General features: G+C 38.9%; 1 protein-coding gene across 1 annotated transcript; it reads left to right on the top strand.

Moving 5' to 3' along the window:
• Positions 1 to 1,269: 1,269 nt before the first annotated feature.
• On the top strand, positions 1,270 to 20,002 carry LOC124262562 (acid-sensing ion channel 1B-like). The gene is made up of 9 exons (XM_046697063.1): positions 1,270 to 1,461; positions 13,012 to 13,549; positions 14,172 to 14,273; positions 14,678 to 14,861; positions 15,213 to 15,263; positions 15,814 to 15,973; positions 16,359 to 16,450; positions 16,861 to 17,012; positions 19,132 to 20,002. Exons 1-8 carry the CDS (start codon positions 1,307 to 1,309, stop codon positions 16,992 to 16,994), a joined length of 1,416 nt encoding a protein of 471 aa, XP_046553019.1. The 5' UTR covers positions 1,270 to 1,306; the 3' UTR covers positions 16,995 to 17,012; positions 19,132 to 20,002.
• Positions 20,003 to 21,645: the final 1,643 nt, after the last annotated feature.

Genomic DNA, 21,645 nt, shown 5'->3' with positions numbered 1-21,645 from the left:
CTCTCACTTATTGTTTTTATATAAATACATAAAAAATATATACCAAGTGGAAAATATACGTGCCCAACGAAATGATGAAAATGGAAACTTTTGGAAACTGTATTAGAATCACGTGTTTCTTCGCTATATCATGCACGTTGTTCTATGATTGTGTAGAATAAATGACACTGACATGAATATCGAAAGTTAAAAAAAATAAACAAAAAACTTCAGTCTTCTGTTTAACCCTACGAATTACATATAATATGACCTAATAATTTTTGCTGACTGAGAGGAACATTGTATATCTCGATTATTTCATATACAGTGTGTACAATGGTATATTTATTTTTATATAAATTGTGTGTATTTCCTATCAAGTCTATTGGTATTGAAATTTGTATGTGTTGCTTTATCTATTTACATATTGTAGTGAGGGCATGGGTTGGGTTTAACGCTGCTTTGAACAGTATGCCTCTGTTATACATGTGTGTCAGCTTGGTATAGGAACAAAGGCTGAAGTGATGCAGGCATTAGACGTTCATCACGTTGGCAAAGGCCAAGAACACAGGTATGTTGCTGAATAACATCTAAACAGGAGGTTTCTGTCGCGAAGTGGGATTCGAACCCAAGATCTTAGTTTTCTGCCAAAAACCGGCATTCGAACCCACGATTCCAAGGAACACAACTCAGTGAAATGCGCTGTCTGCCCTGTCTGGGCAACCCATGTCTCCTGCACATGTAGTATATATCTATGTCTAAATACTGTTACACACAGACTCTATTTTTACTGCTTTTAACAAAGTTCCACTCACTGCATATACCGCCAATTGCACCAGCTTAATTTTCTAAAGGCACCGAGTAACTGTAGAGACATAGCTCATTCTATTGTGTGAGTGTATTACACACTTATAAACGTTCAGAAAAAAATACGTTTAATGGTTGATGATAATTGAGTAATCACGGAATGAAAAACATTATCAGAGGTAGAACAGACTAGACAAAACCACGTGTTTACATTTTACGACTCATTTGTTAATGTGTTTGACAGGACAGGCTATTATACTGGCTTACACAAGAATAGTCGCATACTGCTTTAAATGCAATCCTTTCCCCCAGGATATCCATTCTAGCCCCGACATTGTTAAGCATTAAACATTCATGATACTGAAAGTCAGCATTACCACATCAATGGACAGAGCGCATTGTCACTCACGGGAATTCATCGATGCTACTCCTGAATAAAACCTGTTCTGTCAGCCTATTCTGGGACTATACAGCAAACATTAATCAGATCCTTCACACTGGAGTTCTGTAGAATAGCAGCATGAAGGTGGAGTCGGTTCCGACGCTGAAGGATGGTAGAACATTGCGAGAAGAAGTATTTTCGCAGTGGCATGACTTACGGAAGGCCTTCCTGCAGGATACCAGTCTCCACGGTTGGAAATATGTTCCTTGTCAGAGGCGGCATATATTAGTCAGGTATGTCGCGTCCTTGTATATTTGTTCGAAACAAATGCGTAATATTTATGCATGTTCTGACGGTTTTTGTGGAAAACGTAACTTTTGCAAAATTAATCTAATCAACTAAACACTTATTGTCTAAAATGTAAAAACAGGAACTCAACGTGATAACAATTCTTTCTAAAGAGGAACCGAAGAACTAAATATAATAAAACTTATGGATTAAAAAACGAATGTGTGAAGACCTAACTAAATATGTAAACTTTTGTGTTGATGAATTTCTAAGAATTTAGCTAATTTTACTAACTCCTAATATCTAAATTGTAACTCTATTAATAGTCAAAACCCGACTAATTCTAAACTAATGTAACCCCGAATATCTAACATCCAACTTTCTTTACTGTCTAAACCCCACTAAATATCTAAGCTAAAATTATGAATCTCTATGGACTGACTGACTGGCTTTCCCAACCAAACTCTAAATTTCTAATGTCTCACTGTCAGCGATGTTTAAAAAAACGACTAAAATTCTAACACCTGATATCTGGGAGTGGGTGTGGTTCACTTGCAGGCAATTCTCGTGCACTTAGTGTCTGCTGAAATTTAACTCCGCGAAGTAGCTGCATTTTGTTGTATGTTTTTTAATTCCATAAACACAAACTGAACGAAATGCGTTTGAGTGAACTGTCATGAACAATGCATGTTATTTTTGCAATGTGTATTTGTCCGTCTCGCCACTTAATAAGTCCTTGGATAGAGGCTGCGCAAAACTTACCTGAGACTAGTCATTTCTGGGGTTGGTTTGACAAACATACATTTTAACTGACCTTATAGTCTGTTGTTATGACCTCTCGAGTAGTATTCCGGTTACTTTGGGTTAAACTTGACCTAATTACACCTCATCACGCAGGTGTGTGACCTTTTACTTTTTGATCCAAATTGACCTCATTTCGCAGATTTGTAACCTGTTTAGGCAGAGATATAGAACATTCATATGACATCATATGATATTTACTGATTATCCGGTTTAATCCAGTTTTGCATAAGTCTATAAAAATCATGCTTCAACTCCGATTACCATCAAAACACCATTCGACATTGCCGAATTCACATCTCCATGTGTGACATCACATCACATCAGTTCTAGTAAAATCTTTCTTTCTACAGTATTTGGAGAAACAACAAAGCACAATAGAATGTGTATTATGCAGTGATTATTGGGTACAATAATTCTTTATGTGTTGTGTATAAATTAGCGCGACAACACAAATCCGTACACATTCTACCACAAATACGTGATTCTTCTTTACAAAGATACTGCTTGCCTGCTCAATCTAGCTACTTCACGATTCGGTAAATTTCTATTGACAATTGAATTGATATTGTTTTTGAGCACTCACACCTGTCAGGGGGCCCCTAAAGAGGCGCGTGCTGAACATCTTGAATGACTTTACAGTTAAGTGAAATTGTATACTAGTACTTGAATGAATAAGGTATCGCTCTTTTGTTAGCTACTTTACTAAAAGAAAGATTTCTAGTCATAAGGACGTGTCCAGTAGTGTCTGCCGTCTCGCCTCACCTGTTGATAAAACACTCCATTATTAATTCAGTGACTTTAGGCTATTTCAATAGCTATTAGTTGCCAAACACTTAAATCGATAAAGACGCTACATACTGACTTCCTCGCGGTTATAGTCAATGTGTATACACACATGAATTCTGATTAGCCTTTTATTGTTCCAACAGAGTGTAGGGGCGCATAACACGAACCCTGTTGTTAACGGTAACATCTTCTGACAAATGCAGGACTATGAAATGTATCAAATGTTTTCTGATGAAACACATAAATTCAGTGGTAATAATTAAACACTATCATGTATTAATTTCTTTGATTACACAATGCCAATTAGAAAGTGGTCAGTTGTAACATATGCTATATTTGGGATTACATTTTCTTAGTAAAGTTCAAATTCTAGTACATTTTGGGTTGAGTCTCATCCGGGATTTGAACCCACACCCACAGAGTCAGGCACCAATAGCGTCATAGCTAATCTTCATTATCAATTGTATTTATATTGGATATCTCTTTTAAGTAACAGGTCATGTTTATGTTATCTGGTTTAATATCAGTCAGACAATCAGATATACAGATTTCATATAATAGTTATCAGCTCTGTTTCAATCAGTAGATATTAGGATAAGAACACTCCCAAAGTCTACTTTACATCTTTTGTGAATTACAACATCTTATTGTTCCTTTTCCCCCTACGGTCCAAATACTTCACTCTCTGTATCAGATATCATGTCTTCATCATCTCCAATCAAATCTTCCAGCGAAGATATATATACTGAAAGCCATTAAAAACGCAATTGGTATTTGTTGTCCTGAAACTTACAAAAGTTCTATTGAAGATTTTTTCCTGCGATACAGAGGATGTAGGGATATTCTGTTATTCTGGCCCATTTCGAGTTCGAGTCCAGGAGCATTCCTCTCACATGAATTTTGATACTAAAAACTGAACCTTTGACATTTCTTGTAAACACAACCACATTCATGAAACACGTTGTGCACATGCATTACCTGCACCCAGGCCCTGTAAAAGCACAAGGAATTGTGGAACTCAATCACTTTGAGAAAATGCCACACTTGACACAGGACGAAAGGAATCAGGTTATCGGTATGGTCAGCCAAGGTGCTTCAGATGTGATGATTGCCAGGCACTTTAATGTGCATCCATCTGTAAGTCGACTCAGACAACGTTTTCAGGCTACCAGAAGTGTTGCTGATCGTCCGCGACCTGGTGCACCACCTTTGATAACAGCTCGACAAAACTGCAATATCCGAGTTTCACACTTGCGGAATCGGTTCCAAACAGCTGATGATTAGGCAAGGAGGACAATTGGGACAAGTCAACGTCATTTCAGCGCCCAAAAGGTGCAAGGACGCCTTGCTGCCTTCAACATCCGGTGTCGTCACCCGTACCGTGGTCCAACCTTATTGCATCGCCACAGACTTGCCAGACAGCGATGGGCAGCAAATGGGGCCAATCTTGGCAACAGGTTTAACGTATCCTTTGCAGATGGACGTCAACAGATTTATCGACGTAAAGGAGAAAGACTTGCGCCAAACTTTGTCCTTGAACATGATCGTTTTGGAGGGGCTGGTGTCTTGATCAGACCACAGACCATCAGAGGCTGCAGACCATCCAACAGCTGTTCCTGAGAAATGTGTGTCCTTCAATGCCCCAAAGACTGCGCGCATGTCTTGCAGCGCACGGTGGACACACACGATATTGACTGCAAGTGACCCCTCCTTTGTGTGATGTCGTTGTTGTGAGTAAAGAAAGTATGAATGACAAATTGCATTTTTAATGGCTTTCAGTATATTTGTACAGTTTGTACAGAAAACACTCCATGATATATATTATTCGTGTCTTGTACTTGCTTCAGTATTTCTTATGTCTTTACACCCCACTGCATATAATACAGATATTAATCAATCGTGCATATGTCTCTTTAAAAGTGCTCCATATTAATTTCTTCAGTTAGACCTCTTTCCTTGTACAGCTGTTGCTTCTCATGGAAAAAGTCTTTATTCAACTTGTGCATATGTAAATACATTTGTCCAGGTTATCCATCTTGTTTTTCTTCTTATTTTCATCATCTTTAACATCACTTAAAGATTCCTTACCATCATTTTCCATATCCCGAGAGTGTTTATCATGTAAATGTCTTTATAAGTTGTGGTATATGCTTAACACCTGACCACAGTAGTCACAGTCCGCCAGATGACAAGGTGTCTCCACAGCAGAGAACTTGTCTTCCTCCCAATTCCTTTTGAATCCCACTTGGGGTATCCCACGTCGACTCACTGAGGACTTTTGGGGACACCAGTTTTTTCTGTGTTTTGCAAATCCTGCTTTTGAGTCCACAGACGTCACAAGATGGCATTGTTGGGAGGTTTTCTTCACATCTGCTCACTCTGTAAGTCTTGCACTGAATTGTCTTAGCTTGGAGGTCTACTTTAAACTGAATGCATTGGGACAAGGTCGCAAATGGAGAGGTGTTTGCGGTTTTACATCCACCAACAAGTATCCATAAGGATTCTGGGTAGCTCTTTGGAATGGGTCGATGAAATATTTATAATATTCTAGATACATTTGCCTTGCCAAATCATGATGGGTTGTTTATCAATAGGATTGCTGAACAGAAGCAGATAATGACAGTTTCTTCTTTGAGTAGGGTCTTTGCTGTAATACAAATTCTGGTTCAAGGCTATCACAGGGAGATTATGATGATGACTTCCTTTGGCAAAGAGATCTGCAATGCGTGGTTCTTTGCTCGCTGTCAACAGTAAGTCATCAAGGATAGTGACGTTCACAACACTTGGGTCCAGAAACCCATCTTTTTCGAGGTCAGAAGGAATGCCTTGATTAACTTCAACACTTGGCAACGATTGAGAGAGGAGCGAGGGTGGTGGGCTCTGTTATCAGACATGATCCTTCTGGTCAGGCGGTCAAGACTCTGGATGTCTTGTTCTGTCCAATCAACTACGCCAAAGGAATAGAAAAGAACTGGCACAGCAAACGTATTGGTTGCTTTGACCTTGTTTCGAGCATTTAGCTCTAAGCTCCCGATTTTCTGTAAGTGAGTTTATACACAGTCCGAAATTTGCCTTGAATCTTTACATTCTGGAGCTTGTCTCGAACTTACATTCCATGATAGCTGTAGGCATATGATCTTCCACAAGATACTCAGTAACTCGTCACCCTGTAACTTGACCGATCCGCCATTAGTTACCTTGCCACGTTTCAGATGAAGAGTATTACATTTGTCGAGTCCAAATGCCATGCCAATATCATTAAAAAATGACTCGACAAGGAGAACCTGCTGTTTCAAATTGGTATCTCCTTTGGCAGGGCGCTCGATGTAATCCAGGCGAAAGAGATGAGTAAGCGATGTTGGGGATCTGTGCTGAGGAGTAGGATGGTAACCCTCCTCTTTATTGTGCAGGAAGCTCAAAGGATTTAAAGACAAACAAAAAAGCAAAGGACTGAAGGAGTCTCCCTGGAATATTCCCTATATGCCACCTAGACGTGTGCATTAGTGTCATATTTAGATGGCCAAATATAATGCCCATTTGTTATACTGTTTATAGTGTTAAACGCTGTTAAATGTCATATTCAACAATGAGATACTTATATTGTATCTAGTCTTATGAAATAACTATAAATCGTCTCCATGACGAGCAATACAAGAGCTTAGGAAATGTAATGAGATAATTTATGGTATGTGGATCAAATATGTTACGCCACTTCATAAAAAACAGGTTTTAGTTAGAACTATATTGTCTGTTGTCAAAACCCAAACACCTTTGACATTGTATATCGCACAATTCAGGAAAATGTGTAATGTCTTTTTGTGACAAGAGTTTTAGAATTTATATGATAAAGAGAATACAGCTTGAAATATATAGTATCGAACTCAGTATTTGTTCTAAACTCTCAAGGTCTCATTTCTTACGATCCGAGGCACCCGTGAAGAGCCACCTCCTCGTGGTTGGTGCTGGGTAACGCTAAGCGCTCTTCAACCCCCCGTTGTGGACCCGGGGGTATATTTGATCCACCAACCCGTTTGCCGTGGGTTGCGACCCTGTGTCGGTGGAGGACGGGAGTCTGGTGGTTGAGGGCACTGGTTCCAGGAACAGCGTTCCTTTGCCCAACACACCACTTCGCCTCTTACTTCACCTAGACAGGTGGTAGAACTGGCCCGGTTCTATCAATCGGCTGGTCACGCCAAGCCCTGTGCTACAACTATATAATGTTGCACAAAATTTGAATATTATTAGATGATATATTTAAGTCTTGGCAATTTTTTTAACTGAGAATTTCAAGTACACAATTTCATGTATGTGTTTTGCCTAGAGTCATGCCTAGAAGGCGGTGGCTCATGGGCCAATCTGGTGGAATCATTCATCTTTTAATTTTTCTGCTGGTGTATATCATCCGGGCATCCTTGGTGCTGCAAGTCGGAGATCCGCTTGTTTTTAGCATTGTCCTTGTGATACTCCGTGGTGGGTGGGGAGCTCGGATGACGAAACTTGAAAACTTAACCATGGCTTACGAAACCCCCTTGAAAAAAAACAAACGTCCACTGGACACTGATCCAGTTGATAATGATCAACGACTGTCCACGTCCATTGAATACTGGCCACGATTTCTTGTAATTGAAACTGTCGACAAGACACCAGTAAAGTTGAACCCTTTTGCCATATCTAAGGGTATTCAAGGCATTGCTGGTGAAGTTAAAAATATTAAACGTTTACGTTCCAGTGCTTTGCTTGTTGAATGTGGAAAACGGCAACAAGCCGCCAACCTTATGAGTACAGAATCGTTTGTCGGCGTTCCAGTCACAGTCACAGGTCATAAAACTTTAAACACAAGCAAAGGAATCATCAGAGACCGTGATCGATTGTTTGCAGATATGTCAGAACTTGACATTGTCTCTAAGATGAAAGATCAAGGCGTACTCTATGTAAAACGTTTCACAACCCGGAAAAATGATGCTGTTCTAAAAACCAATACCTACTTGTTTTCATTTTCGTCACCAAATGCTCCAAAATCTCTTAAAGCAGGTTATTGTAACATCAATGTAGAAACGTACATTCCAAACCCTCTAAGATGTTTCAATTGCCAAAAGTTCGGTCATGGCGTCAATAATTGCACATTGTCTGTTGTATGTGCTCACTGTTGTGAGAAGACGCATACAACAGAAGATTGTGACAGTATTGTCAAAAAATGTACAAACTGTGCAGGGGATCATTCCTCTTACTCTAAAAGCTGTCCTGTTTGGAAACGTCAAATGGAGATAAATCAAATCAAATTCACCCAAAACCTTAGTTTTGCAGATGCCAAAAAACTAGTTCAAAGCTCAGAGCATAAACAGAGCTATGCTTCTATCACCAGAACACCGTCAGAAGCGACAACTAGAATAACAAAATCATCTGCATGCTGTCAGACAACCTTGACCTTTGTTAAATCTGAATGTCCTCTGATATTCTCATCTGCAATATCTACACAAACTGCAGAACCACTTCCTGGTACGCCCCAAATCCAATCAGAACCATCTTATGACCGTGACACATCTTCTCAGTCAACTCAAAAGTCTCAATCAACGTTAAACATTCAACAAAAGGCAAACCGAAGCCAGATTCTTTGAAGAAACAAAGTGGCAGAGCCTCAAAAGGGTCAGATGATAAAATCAAATTATTTAACAAATACGGATCACTTGAGGACATGGACGTGTCCGAAAACGTACATTCTAGGGCACATAGCTTGTCGCCCTCGAAAACGGTGCGGGGTAGATCCCCAATTAATCCGCCTAAAAGATCTATCTAACAATATCGTGCAGTAGAACTGTAGAGCACTCCGGACAAATTTTAATGAAATACAGCAATTAATCCAGGATTTAACACCATCAGCGTTCTGTCTGCAAGAGACGTATCTACGTCAGTTTGAAGACTATCATTATTCTTCCCCCTTTACGTTATGCTCTCTGTATATTCCGCCTTCATCGAACCTTCAGCTGACTGAACTTCAATCACTCTATGATCAACTCCCAAAGCCATGTGTTATTATTGGTGACCTAAACGGTCACAACCCACTCTGGGGCAGTACTATCACTAATACTAAAGGCAAAATACTGGAAGATTTCATTTCCAATAATGACCTGTGCATATTTAATGATGATTCAATCACCTATCTGCATCCTGCAACTTGCACTTATTCTTCTCTGGATTTGTCTCTTGCAGATCCTAACCTCCTGAATGAATTTGATTGGTCTGTTCATAATGACCTTTGTGGACGTGACCACTTCCCAACTATCCTTTCAGAAATAACTCCATCTGATTCTCCATCGTATACAATATGTAAATTGTATACTATATGTAAATCGAAACTGCGACCTGAATATTTCAGTGGTATAACTTATTCCATTCAAAAGTTTGCTGACGTTTTAAAGCAAATAGCTGATGAGTGTATACCAAAGTCCTCTACGACTCCACATGTACGAAAACAATGGTTTAATACAGATTGTAGACAAGCCAGAAAAGCGAGGTAAAAGGCAGAGCGTTATTTCCGCCATCATCCAACTGTCCATAACTTAAAAAAATTAAAATACTCAATGCAAAAGTGTGTCGTACAAACAAACGACAGTCTCGGAGAAATTATGTCTCAAAAATTCATTCACGAAAGCCAATGTCTAAGGTATGGAACATGGTTCAAAGAATTAAAGGCAAAGGTTCAAAATCTGCTGTTCACCATCTTAAAGATGGTGATAATTTAATTACTGACAAGTCTACAATTGCAAATAAAATTGGCGAAACTCTTGCCAAATATTCATCATTGGCAAATTATGTCCCTGTGTTTCAGAGATATCAGAAACAACAGGAAAAGACAAAACTTAATTTCGAATCAAATAACGGTGAAGATTGTAACGAAGTGTTTTCATTACATGAGGTACATACTGCTCTTGAGCAAGCTCATGACACTGCAGCGGGTGATGATAATATACATTACCAGCTACTGAAACACTTACCTGAACCATGTCTGATGACACTTTTAGACAAGTTTGACCAAATATGGACGTCTGGAGAATTTCCTCCTTCGTGGCGTAATGCCATTGTAGTCCCAATACCAAAACTTGGCAGGGATCCGTCTAATTACAGACGTTATCTCTAACTAGCTGTGTCTGTAAAACCATGGAACGTATTGTGAATAATAGATTAACTTGGTATCTTGAAACCAATGTGGTTTCAGGAAAAATCGTAGTACCATTGATTATTTGGTACGTTTAGAATCCTTTGTTAAAAATGCTATAGTAAGTAAACAACATGCTGTATCAATTTTCTTTGATCTTGAGAAAACTTATGATACGACCTGGAATGGCACTTTGAAGGATTTACATGATTTTGGTTTGAGAGGCCGTTTGCCTCTTTATATATCACAGTTTTTAAAAGACAGCCAATTTCAAGTGCGAGTGGGTTCAACCCTGTCTGATCATTATAATCAGGATCAGGGTGTCCCACAAGGCAGTATTTTGTCTGTCACACTGTTAAGCATCAAGATCAATAGTTTATCAACGGTTGTAAATGATTCAATAATATTGATGGATCATTATTTGTGGATGATTTCAATATTTCTTGTCGTGGTAAAAATATGCATACTATTGAACGGCAACTGCAGTTACGTTTAAACAAAATAAATAAATGGTGTCTTGAAAACGGCTTTAAATTTTCTAAATCAAAAACTAATTGTATACATTTTTGTAGAAAATATAAGCCTTATAAGGACCCAGAACTATCTTTAAATGTCACTCTCATCTAAGTTGTAAAGGTGGCCAAATTCTTGGGCCTAATTTTCGATTCCCATTTAACTTTCCTGCCACATATTAAATCCCTTAAAGCTAAATGCCTGAAGGCACTCGATTTGTTAAAGATTGTCTCCAATTCAAAGTGGGGAGGGGATCATACTACCCTCCTTCACTTATACAGATCGTTGGTGTGATCTAAACTTGATTATGGCTCGATCGTATATGGCGGAGCCTGCAAAAGCAACCTTAAACTACTTGATTCTGTTCACCACCAAGGTGTAAGACTTTGTCTTGGATCATTTAGAACTTCTCCAGTTGATAGTCTCTATGTCGAGGCAGATGAGCCTTCTCTTTCCCAACGCCGTATTAAATTATCTTTACAATATATTACCAAACTATATTCTAACGAGTCTAACCCTGCATTTAACTGTGTCTTCAATCCTCTTTATGAGGATTCGTATAACAAAAGGTCTTCTCTTGTTTTGCCTCTTGGGCACATTGCTGCTGCCGGAATTGAGCTGGACAATATATCTCCTTCTCGCCTTCTTTCTTCTCCTCCTTGGCAATTGGTGAGGCCAGACGTTGACTTAACATTAACCACATTTAAAAAATACGAAACTAATGATTTACAGTATAAACAAGAATTTAGTCAATTAAGAAATATATATAATACATATAAATCCTTATTTACAGATGGATCCAAGGATGGTGGCGCGGTGGCTTGTGCCACTGTCATTGGATCCAGAACAATATCTTCTCCACTGCCAAATAATAGCTCTATTTTCACAGCAGAAGCTAACGCCTTATAAACAGCTCTTAAATATATTAATAAACACCGTAAATATAAACAATACATCATCTTTTCCGATTCTCTTTCGTGTCTTCAGGCTATTAAAAATCATTCTTGTAAACATCCACTTTTAATAGAAATTATTGAATTGTATAATGAGCTTGCTACTGGCCAATGCGACGTCGTCTTTTGTTGGTTACCCAGCCACGTTGGCATTTCTGGGAATACAATGGCTGATCTTGCTGCTAAGGCAGCACTCAATAAATCTGTGACACCACTTCTTATTCCATACTCTGATTGCAAAGCTAGAATTAGAACTTACATCCGTGTTCTGATGCAGAAGAAGTGGGACACCAAAGTAGGTATTAACAAATGACATGAAGTAAAACCTTATATGGGTTTCACCAACTTGGGTTGTCAAATCCAGATTTGAAGAGGTCATCATGCGACGATGTCGCATTGGCCATACAAGATATACTCATGAGTACCTATTAAAATGTGAGGATCCTCCATTTTGTATCCCTTGTGATGAAAGAATCACAGACTGTGTTGAATATTCCATCACAAGGGATATCTATTTCAAATCACAAACTATGAAGGATCTTTTTAGTAATATAAGTTCTCACTTAATTATTGCCTTTTAAAATTAGACTTGTTAACTGATTTGTAAATAAATATATATTTTATTATTGGTAGTTTAGATTAGTAACTGAGATCGTTAGTGGCTGTACCCTCAAAGGGGGTTGAAGTAGCGTAAAATTATTGTCCTCCTGAGAGGGTACTTAAGTCCCAAAACATTTCAAGTAAATTTAAGTCTACCAGGTTTTTAATCGTAGTATTTTTGTCATTTTAATGTGTGGCTAAAATCTCAGTATAAACGTCAATGGCTGAAGGGATGGTGTAAATCCAGCTAGGGTCCATGCAGGTAGCAAATGTACTGTAAGTCCCCATGGTCCCTAGTATGGTGATCGACCTTCAGTTGTTGGCGATCTATAGCCTGTTTTTATCTTGTATTGTCCTAATAGTGCTATTAGTTTTAACCTTCCACACTTGTTTTAAATCAAATTGTGATATTCTAGTTGTTTTACTGTCCTTCGATGACAGGTTTTATAATATACACATATGTCATTTCAATGTAAAACGTTCTCGTCACGATATGGCTGACATATTGCCGATGTGACGTTAAATATTAACTCACTCACTCACTCACTCTTACGATCCGAAACACATACGTGTGATTGCCTCTTTACACTATTTTTACGTGCAACCCAGTCAGTAAAATCATTGCTAAGCTGATCACTGTGTCTAGTCAAAATCAAAACCGAAAGTGACCGAGAACAAATGAGAATCAATAATTCTACAAACGTTGTCTCTAAAAAGCAGTAAACCAGTGTATATTACTGTTTCAGAATATTATGGGCATTGCTGCTTTTAACAATGATTGGGGTGAGTCTGAGTGCGCTGGTTGATCTTTACAAGAAGTACTACAGCTACAGCTTCATCACCAAGATTACGAGAGAACGCAAACAACAGATTAGGTTTCCTGCTATCACTATATGCACCCTGAACAAGTTTGACATAAGCAAACAGAACCTAACTAACGCAGAGCTACGTTATCTTCGCAGCTTTGGGTACCTAGCACACATGTCACCGCAAGTTGACTGGGACGGAGAGGAAGGGAGAGAGCTCGATAAACTGGATAATGTCAAATTCTGGGCTGGTGGGGAATACAAAAAAGAAGATATTTTCAAAGTCATATTCTTCAAAAATAACCGAATCCTCCCGGAAAGTCTGAACTACAGTCAGAAGCAAGATCATCGCTGCTTCACCTTCAACGCTAACGCTGATGTCAATGCTCTTGAGTCGGAACACACAGCACTGTTAATGTCTATTGACATCATGCAAGATACCTATCTGGAGGGAGCTACATACGAGGCAGGGGTACAGGTAAATATCATAATAGGTAAATATAATTCTGACAGGCACACACATGTGCCTTGGAGTCTAATAGCAAACGACTCTATATTAAATGTGTTCATAGTCTAAGACGAATGTAGTATAACAATCACTGACATTTCCAGACCAACATTTTGCCATTAATTCAGATGACTTAACGTCAGACAATTCTATCTATCAGATTCAGATTGCCAGAGTGCATGACTTCATTGATTTTCTGTACAACACACTCTGACAATGTGGATCCTTTCTTATAATTTCAGTCACTGGTTTGTCTCAACCATTCTCAAATATTTACAGACTGCCGTCATATAGCTGAAACATTGCTAAAAATCCAAGAAGCAGTATAATAACCGGGAAAAGAATATTTAAGTCAGTTATTTCTAACTTGGTTTAGTTTGCTAAAAATTTAAAGTCGGGCTTCAAAAAGAAGCCATCATGTTTTCATACCAAATATAATGGCATGTATATTTGGTATGAAGGGAGCACTCTTAAACTTCCGCGCCGTGACATAGCTGGAATATTGTTAGAAGTGGCGTAAAACTGAACTCACTCACTCACTCATAAACTTCCAATTCGGTCCTACAATGTCATCTTCTTTTTGTTGAATCAGGTATATATCGATGAACCTGAAACAGCGCCAAGCTACAATGATCATTCATTGATTGGTGTATCGGTCGGGACGTCGACACGCATAGGGCTGACAAAGAAGAAGGTGAGTTTTTGTCAAGAGGGAATTATGTCTAAAAAAAAATCAATTTTGAGTCCTGAGTTAAAATGCAGAGTAGGTTTATAAGTACACACAACATAACATCAAAATCAGTTAATTTCACCCGTTTAAATAACGAGAATCTGGTAAATTCCCAGCAAAGTGGTGGAAAAAGTGGGCTGAAAAAGGTGGAAGCACAATGATGGCAAACTAGGATTCGAACCAGTGTTGGATGTTTCTGGCACTCGGAAGAGACACAACCCTGCACAATGAATTGCAGGGCCATCAATATCTTGGACACGCCTGTCGGATTAGAGCATACAATCTCATGCATCTCGAATCCATCTTTGCCAACAAATACCATGTGCTTACGATGTTGTTAAGATGCGTCTGTTGATACATGCCCTCAGATGAAGTACCTTCCTGACCCCTATAATACCCGCGGGACGGATTGTATAGACACTACAGCCTCGGACTTTGTCAACCCTCTGGAGTGGTTCAAGGTGTACAGCTTTGACGGATGTCTCCAGGAGTGCTCAAATAAGGCTGCCATGAATGCCTGTAACTGCACAGCCGGATGGGAACCCCAGCAAAGTACCTTTACCATTTTCAAAAGAAATGAAACCTATACATCCCAAGAAAGCAAAAACACAGTTCCTGCAATTTTGATATAAGTCTCAAAATGATATCACAGAATACGCTTACTTAGGGCATTTCTTGAAACTATTGGTTGGAATCCCTTCTAAGTTGTGGGTTTAGGTTCTTTTTCCTTTTCCCATTTAACCTTAACCATACACAAATAAAATTTTACAATGCAGAAAAGATTCACTTTATTTTAAGATAGTTTCTTGAACCTGTGGCATTTAAACACATTTGAATTATTAAATTCGAACTTCTAGTTGCATAGGTGTTTTGTATTACATTGACTGGTGATATATTTTTCAGCAAGAGTCAGTTTACGACACTGCTCTGTGAAGGAAGTGAAAACATGTTACGGTAAGATCATTTCCATTTCACTGAAATTACAAACGCGTAGATCCTATATATACAGCACTGACATTTTCGTGGTACAGATGCATTATATTTGTGGACTGTCCATAGTAAAACCGCAAAGGCACGACCATATTATAAGCGTGTGTCTAAACATCACTATAACATACTGACGCTACAATGAAGTTGCAACAGGGTAAGCGCATCCTCAACTGCCGATGGCTGCCATAAACAAACATGCAAAGGCTCCTTGTTTCAAGCAAACTCTTTCTGAATTGAAAACGAGTTCTCCCTCTTAAAACCGTTTTGGTACAAAAAGGAAGGGAACAGGCAGAGAGAATCCTTGTATATTGTACACAATTTTTTTAACAGGAACTGGTGTCATGATGTGTGTGTAATGTATACATATAGTGTGCGAACATCTTTCCACATGACACATAGTGACCAGTAAAGTCAATATAAACTTACACAATAATGGTGAAATACAACTTACTAACACCATATCACTTAGGGCCATATGGATTTGCTTAATGCAAAACTCTTTATTTGTGTTTAGATCAAGTACAGTGGGAAGTCAGGATGGGGAAGAGTTGTGCATGTCAGTACCCATGTGAAGAGACATCGTATGACATGCAGGTATCATCCATGGTACTGCCATCAAATGTCACCTTCCCGACTACTTTACTGAATGCGGCATATACCCCCGACAAGATAAGGTGAGAATTGATCTGTGGTGAAGCATATCTTTGATAAATTAGTAGTCCATCTTTAAAATTACAAATTGCATAGATAAGTGATTGTGCAAACAATATGCCCGATACGATTACAATCATTACATCAAAGAACTAACAAAGATAGTTCATACAGGTTCATCCATGGTACTACAGCAAACCACCCATCGTTTCTCGGATCTACACTGATTTGATATATCTTTGAATTTACTCATCAAGATGCATAGGAACTTGATAGTTAAGAAATAACAATGAAAACATGTCTCAACAATTACAACAAAGCATACACCTATAGTTTTTGGCACTGAATTTATAATCTCAGCAGATTCTGTGGAGCAACTCTTTACTCATGTTTCCTTATATCATCCAGACAAAATTACCTGGTTCTACAAATCAGACTTGCCAGCATGGTAGTTGAAAGGACCGAGCACATACCAGAACTGGAGTTGGGTGAAATATTTGGTCGGTATCAAGGTCTATTTTTCTGTTGTAATTCAATGCCTTTCTTGGGGACAAAGTTTTCAAGTTAGTTGGGTCTCAGTAACTTGCCCTGTAGAAGAACAATGTAGTCCGTGATCCGACTGGTTTGTGATCCTTGGTTCGATAGCACCGAATTATTGCTTTTAACGTTTTAGGCAAATGAGCATGTTCAACATTGCTCTCACAGTACACTAAATACAATTTATACAGAATAGTTTACTGGAAAGACTTACAAATGTGTTGTTCTTGTTCATGTGTTTAGTTTCTTCTCCAAAAGGATAAACTTTATTATCTTTTTGAAAGATAGAACTGCCATTGACACCTTGTTGACACAGAAATACTAACCACGCATACTTAATGTCAAGCTGACATGAGATTGTCTACTTGTGCAGCCAATATTGGTGGCCAGATTGGACTGTTTCTTGGGGCCAGCATACTCACCATCGTCGAACTCTTGGAACTAGTGGCCGCATGTTTGCTGACAAGCCTGGCGATCCTTTGTGCCAGACGTAAACGTCATGGTTGAGGAACAAAATGGACCTCGGTAATCCAGTTCACCTTTGATAATCCTGTTGTAAACAACTTATTTAGCACATGATCACATTCGTTATTGCTTGAAGTTTTCCCTGATTTTGAGAACAAAACATTTCAGGGACATATTTGTCCGACTTTTGAACCCTCATCATCGGTGTAAGGTCGAACATTAACTTGGTACATGTTTCCTCGCCATAGACTGACTGCATACATAGAGAAATAAGGGAATGTTGAGGTAATACCATTATATATGCATACGAGGGGCGTTCAAAAAGTAGTCAGCCTAACTGTATTCTCGATGTCTAATAGTTTGAAGTAATTATTAGCAATGCCATATACAAAATTTCACATATGTGGGTAATGTGGTTAACGAGATATTAGTCATCATAACAGATTGGGGTATAATATTTCTTTACAAATTACAGAAAATGAGAAACTATCTGCCATTTGGTACCGTTTGGATAATATACTGAAAGCCATTAAAAACGCAATAGGTATTTGTTGTCCTGAAACTTACAAAAGTTCTATTGAAGATTTTTTCCTGCGATACAGAGGATGTAGGGATAAAAGGCTGTTATTCTGGCCCATTTCGAGTCCGAGTCCAGGAGCATTCCTCTCCCATGAACTTTGATACTTAAAACTGAACCTTTGACATTTCTCGTAAACACAACCACATTCATGAAACACGTTGTGCACATGCATTACCTGCACCCAGGCCCTGTAAAAGCACAAGGAATTGTGGAACTCAATCACTTTGAGAAAATGCCACACTTGACACAAGACGAAAGGAATCAGGTTATCGGTATGGTCAGCCAAGGTGCTTCAGATGTGATGATTGCCAGGCACTTTAATGTGCATCCATCCACTGTAAGTCGACTCAGACAACGTTTTCGGGCTACCGGAAGTGTTGCTGATCGTCCGCGGCCTGGTGCACCACCTTTGATAACAGCTCGACAAAACCGCAATATCCGAGTTTCACACTTGCGAAATCGGTTCCAAACAGCTGATGATTAGGCAAGGAGGACAAATGGGACAAGTCAACGTCATTTCAGCGCCCAAAAGGTGCGAGGACGCCTTGCTGCCTTCAACATCCGGTGTCGTCACCCGTACCGTGGTCCAACCTTATTGCATCGCCACAGACTTGCCAGACAGCGATGGGCAGCAAATGGGACCAATCTTGGCAACAGGACATGGCCAGATGTCATTTTTTCAGATGAATCCAGGTTTAACTTATCATTGCATATGGACGTCAACAATGTGTCTTTCAATGCCCCAAAGTCTGCGAGCATGTCTTGCAGCGCACAGTGGACACACACGATACTGACTTCAAGTGACCCCTCCTCGCTTTGGTGTCGTTGTTGCGTCACTGATGTTGTTGTTGACTGGACATTTTCAGATGAAATTATTCACAGATGTTCACCTAAAACATATCTGCCAGTTAGGTTTATATATGTTGAAATTAGTGTGAGTAAAGAAAGTATGAATGTCAAATTGCATTTTTAATGGCTTTCAGTATAGTATGCGGTCCTCAGATAATATCTTATAACATATGTTTAGAATAGTATTGGATGACTCCCCGTCATAATAAACATTCAAAAATTTGGATTTGCTTGAATAATATTTAGACGGGGGCTGTTTTTTAAGGACACCCTTGTTTTATTCTTTCAAAACCATTGTGCCCAGATATTCAAGCTCACATTGTTTACAATATATTGAGAGCTTACACTTGTGTGACCATTCAGTATTTAGTTTGAACCCTTGGCATCATGTATGAATAAATGAAAACATAATAATAAGTTTTGTCCTTATGATTACGTCATCTGAAAGGGGGTGGGTAGTGTCTCCAGAATAAGATCTTTCAGTAAATATGGAGGGGGGAGTCACTTTAACAAGCCATTGTAGTTTCAAATTGCATTTTTATCCACTTTAATACCTAAGTATGATTCTAGCGGACTTCTGTCTAAGTCAAACAAGTTTTTTGCACATTTTGTTTGCTGAAGTTTGTGGTGCATATATTGCAGATTTTGCATTTTTGTGGGGTACCAAGACAAAAGTCAAACAAAATGGGGATCGTGAGTCTGGAACTTAACAAAAGCAATTTGCTTGAGGTTTTGTAAATACTTTTCCAGAGTACACCTGTCACCAGTGTGTAAGGGAGAGGACTCACTCTGTGGGGAGATACAGCGGTGGGATTGCTGTGTACATCAGGAAGCCTGTATCCACACTGTTCACCCGTATACACAGTGAATGGACGGACTGCGTATTCTTCCTGACCAGCATCCACGCCCAGACCCACATATTTGGTTTTGTCTACGTGCAAGACTCTACAACCTTGGCACAGCAGTCACAGGATCGTACAGGAATAGAACTTTTAGAGGAGAAACTAATTTTGCTTCATCTTGAATACCCTGATGCTATATTTACATTCTTTGGTGACTTGAACTCACGTATTGGTCAAGAACAGTGCTTTATAGAGGACGATAGTGTCGGCTATCTTCCTATTGATGAACAGGATTATGATTCAGATTCTTTCAGTATCCCGAGAAAGTCCAGAGACAATGTCTTAAATACCCATGGCAAACAGTTATTAGAGGTGTGTAGATATATGAAAGTACACATTTTAAACGGGAGATCGGGGTCAGGTAACCAAGGGAACTTCACATTTATTGGGCTACAAGGTAACAGCGTGGTAGACTATCGTATTGTGCCCACAGATTTATATGATTATTATAAAGATTTTGAAATAATCACAAGAACAGAGTCTGACCACCTCCCGATTACAGTAAGCCTGTTGTTGTCACGTGACCCGACAGCTGGTCCCGCACGTGCAGCACACACTCACACTCAGTCACATGCATTCGACAGGTACGCGTGGAGACCGGAGCAGCTCGGTGAGTTTGTGGATATTATGTGCAGTTCCATTGATACTTTCACACAGAACTTTGATAACAATATCCATATTGACATTAATAAAACCGTAACCTGCTTGCTTGACCTTTTCAGACACTGTTTTTCTCTAACTGATACCCAACACTCCCATACACGCAAGACCCACAGACCAAAGCACGAACAGACACAACCTAAATGGTTCGACAAAGAATGTGAAATTTTAAAACGCCGAAAGTATACACTTCTCGATAGATTTAGAGCGACAGCCGATCCTGTGCATTGCACCGAGTATCTCGATGCAAAACAAGACTTTAAAAAGCTATGCAACCACAAAAAAGCGGTATATGAGACAGATATTGAAAATGAAATTTTAGATGCAGCAAAGAGCAATATATGTAAAGACTTTTGGAAGGCCATTAAGAAACACAGCGAATCGAAACGCAGTTGTTGTAACATATCAGCTGATAACTGGTTTGAATATTTCAGTTCACTGCTCAACCCACATAACGACCATAAATCCCACTTTGATATGATGTACAACACTTTATCGATAACCATGATGTTACAAATTGCGACCAAGAAATTACGGAGGAAGAAATTAGAAAATCAGTTCATAACTTGAAAAACGGTAAATCCCCTGGGGCAGATGGTATCCCGGCGGAGGCTATCAAAGCTACGTGTCATGTATTGTCACCTTTCTATAAACGTCTTTTCAATGAAAATACGGGGAAACTGCCAGAAGCTTGGCATTTAGGCATTATAGTCCCATTGCACAAGACAGGAAATAGAGATGATCCTAATAATTATAGGGGAATAGCGCTTCTTGACATTATAAGTAAAGTTTTTACATCAATACTTGACACGCGTATAAAATCCTGGATATCAACCAAAGAACTACTCTCTGAGTCACAAGCTGGCTTTCGAAACAATTACAGTACAATTGACCAGATATTCATACTTAACTCAATAATTCATAAATACATAAGAAAAAAACGCGGCAAATTCTACTGTATATTTGTAGACTTCAAAAAAGCTTTCGACACTGTTGATAGGAATAAATTAATGTATGTTCTTTTGAATAATGGTTTACATGGCAAAATAACCTCTCTGCTTCGCAATATGTATTCGAATGTGAGAGCAGCTGTGAGGTGCAGTAAGCAGACTATAACTGATGTATTTAAGTCGACAGCCGGAGTCCGACAGGGTTGTATACTGTCTCCCGTTTTATTTATTCTATATATAGAGGAACTCGTAAACGATATTGTGAATAGCGAATACAGTGGTGCATTCATTGATGAAACTGTAGATGCATTATCTATCTGATTATTTGCGGACGACGTCGCCATATTTGGAGATAGTGTCATAAACTTGCAGAAGAAAATAGATGTTCTTAAATCATATTGCAAAAAATGGGGACTTTCGATTAATACCGAAAAGACTAAGATTGTTGTATTTAAAAAAGGTGGTGGACTTTCAAAAAATGAAAACGGGTTTATTGGCTCTGAAAGACTGGAATCTGTTTCCTATTACAAATATCTCGGAATAGTGTGTTCATGCCGGAACCTATTTTCAAGAGCTTGTGAGATTCTGTGTAAACAAGCCGAGAAGGCGTTATATCCTATCAAAAAAAGTATATGTTGATTTAAATCTCTTCCCCCAGATACATGCCTTAAGATTTTTTATGGCAAAATTCAACCAATCTTGCTCTACGGCTCAGAAATTTGGGGAACAATGTATCGTCATAACATTGAAAA

This window comes from Haliotis rubra, unplaced genomic scaffold (assembly GCF_003918875.1).
Source record: "Haliotis rubra isolate DU_JTF1 unplaced genomic scaffold, ASM391887v1 Scf845, whole genome shotgun sequence".
In the NCBI taxonomy this organism is placed as follows: Eukaryota; Metazoa; Mollusca; class Gastropoda; order Lepetellida; family Haliotidae; genus Haliotis; species Haliotis rubra.
The sequence above is the reverse complement of the archived record's forward strand: the minus strand, read 5'-3'. Positions and strand labels throughout refer to the sequence as shown.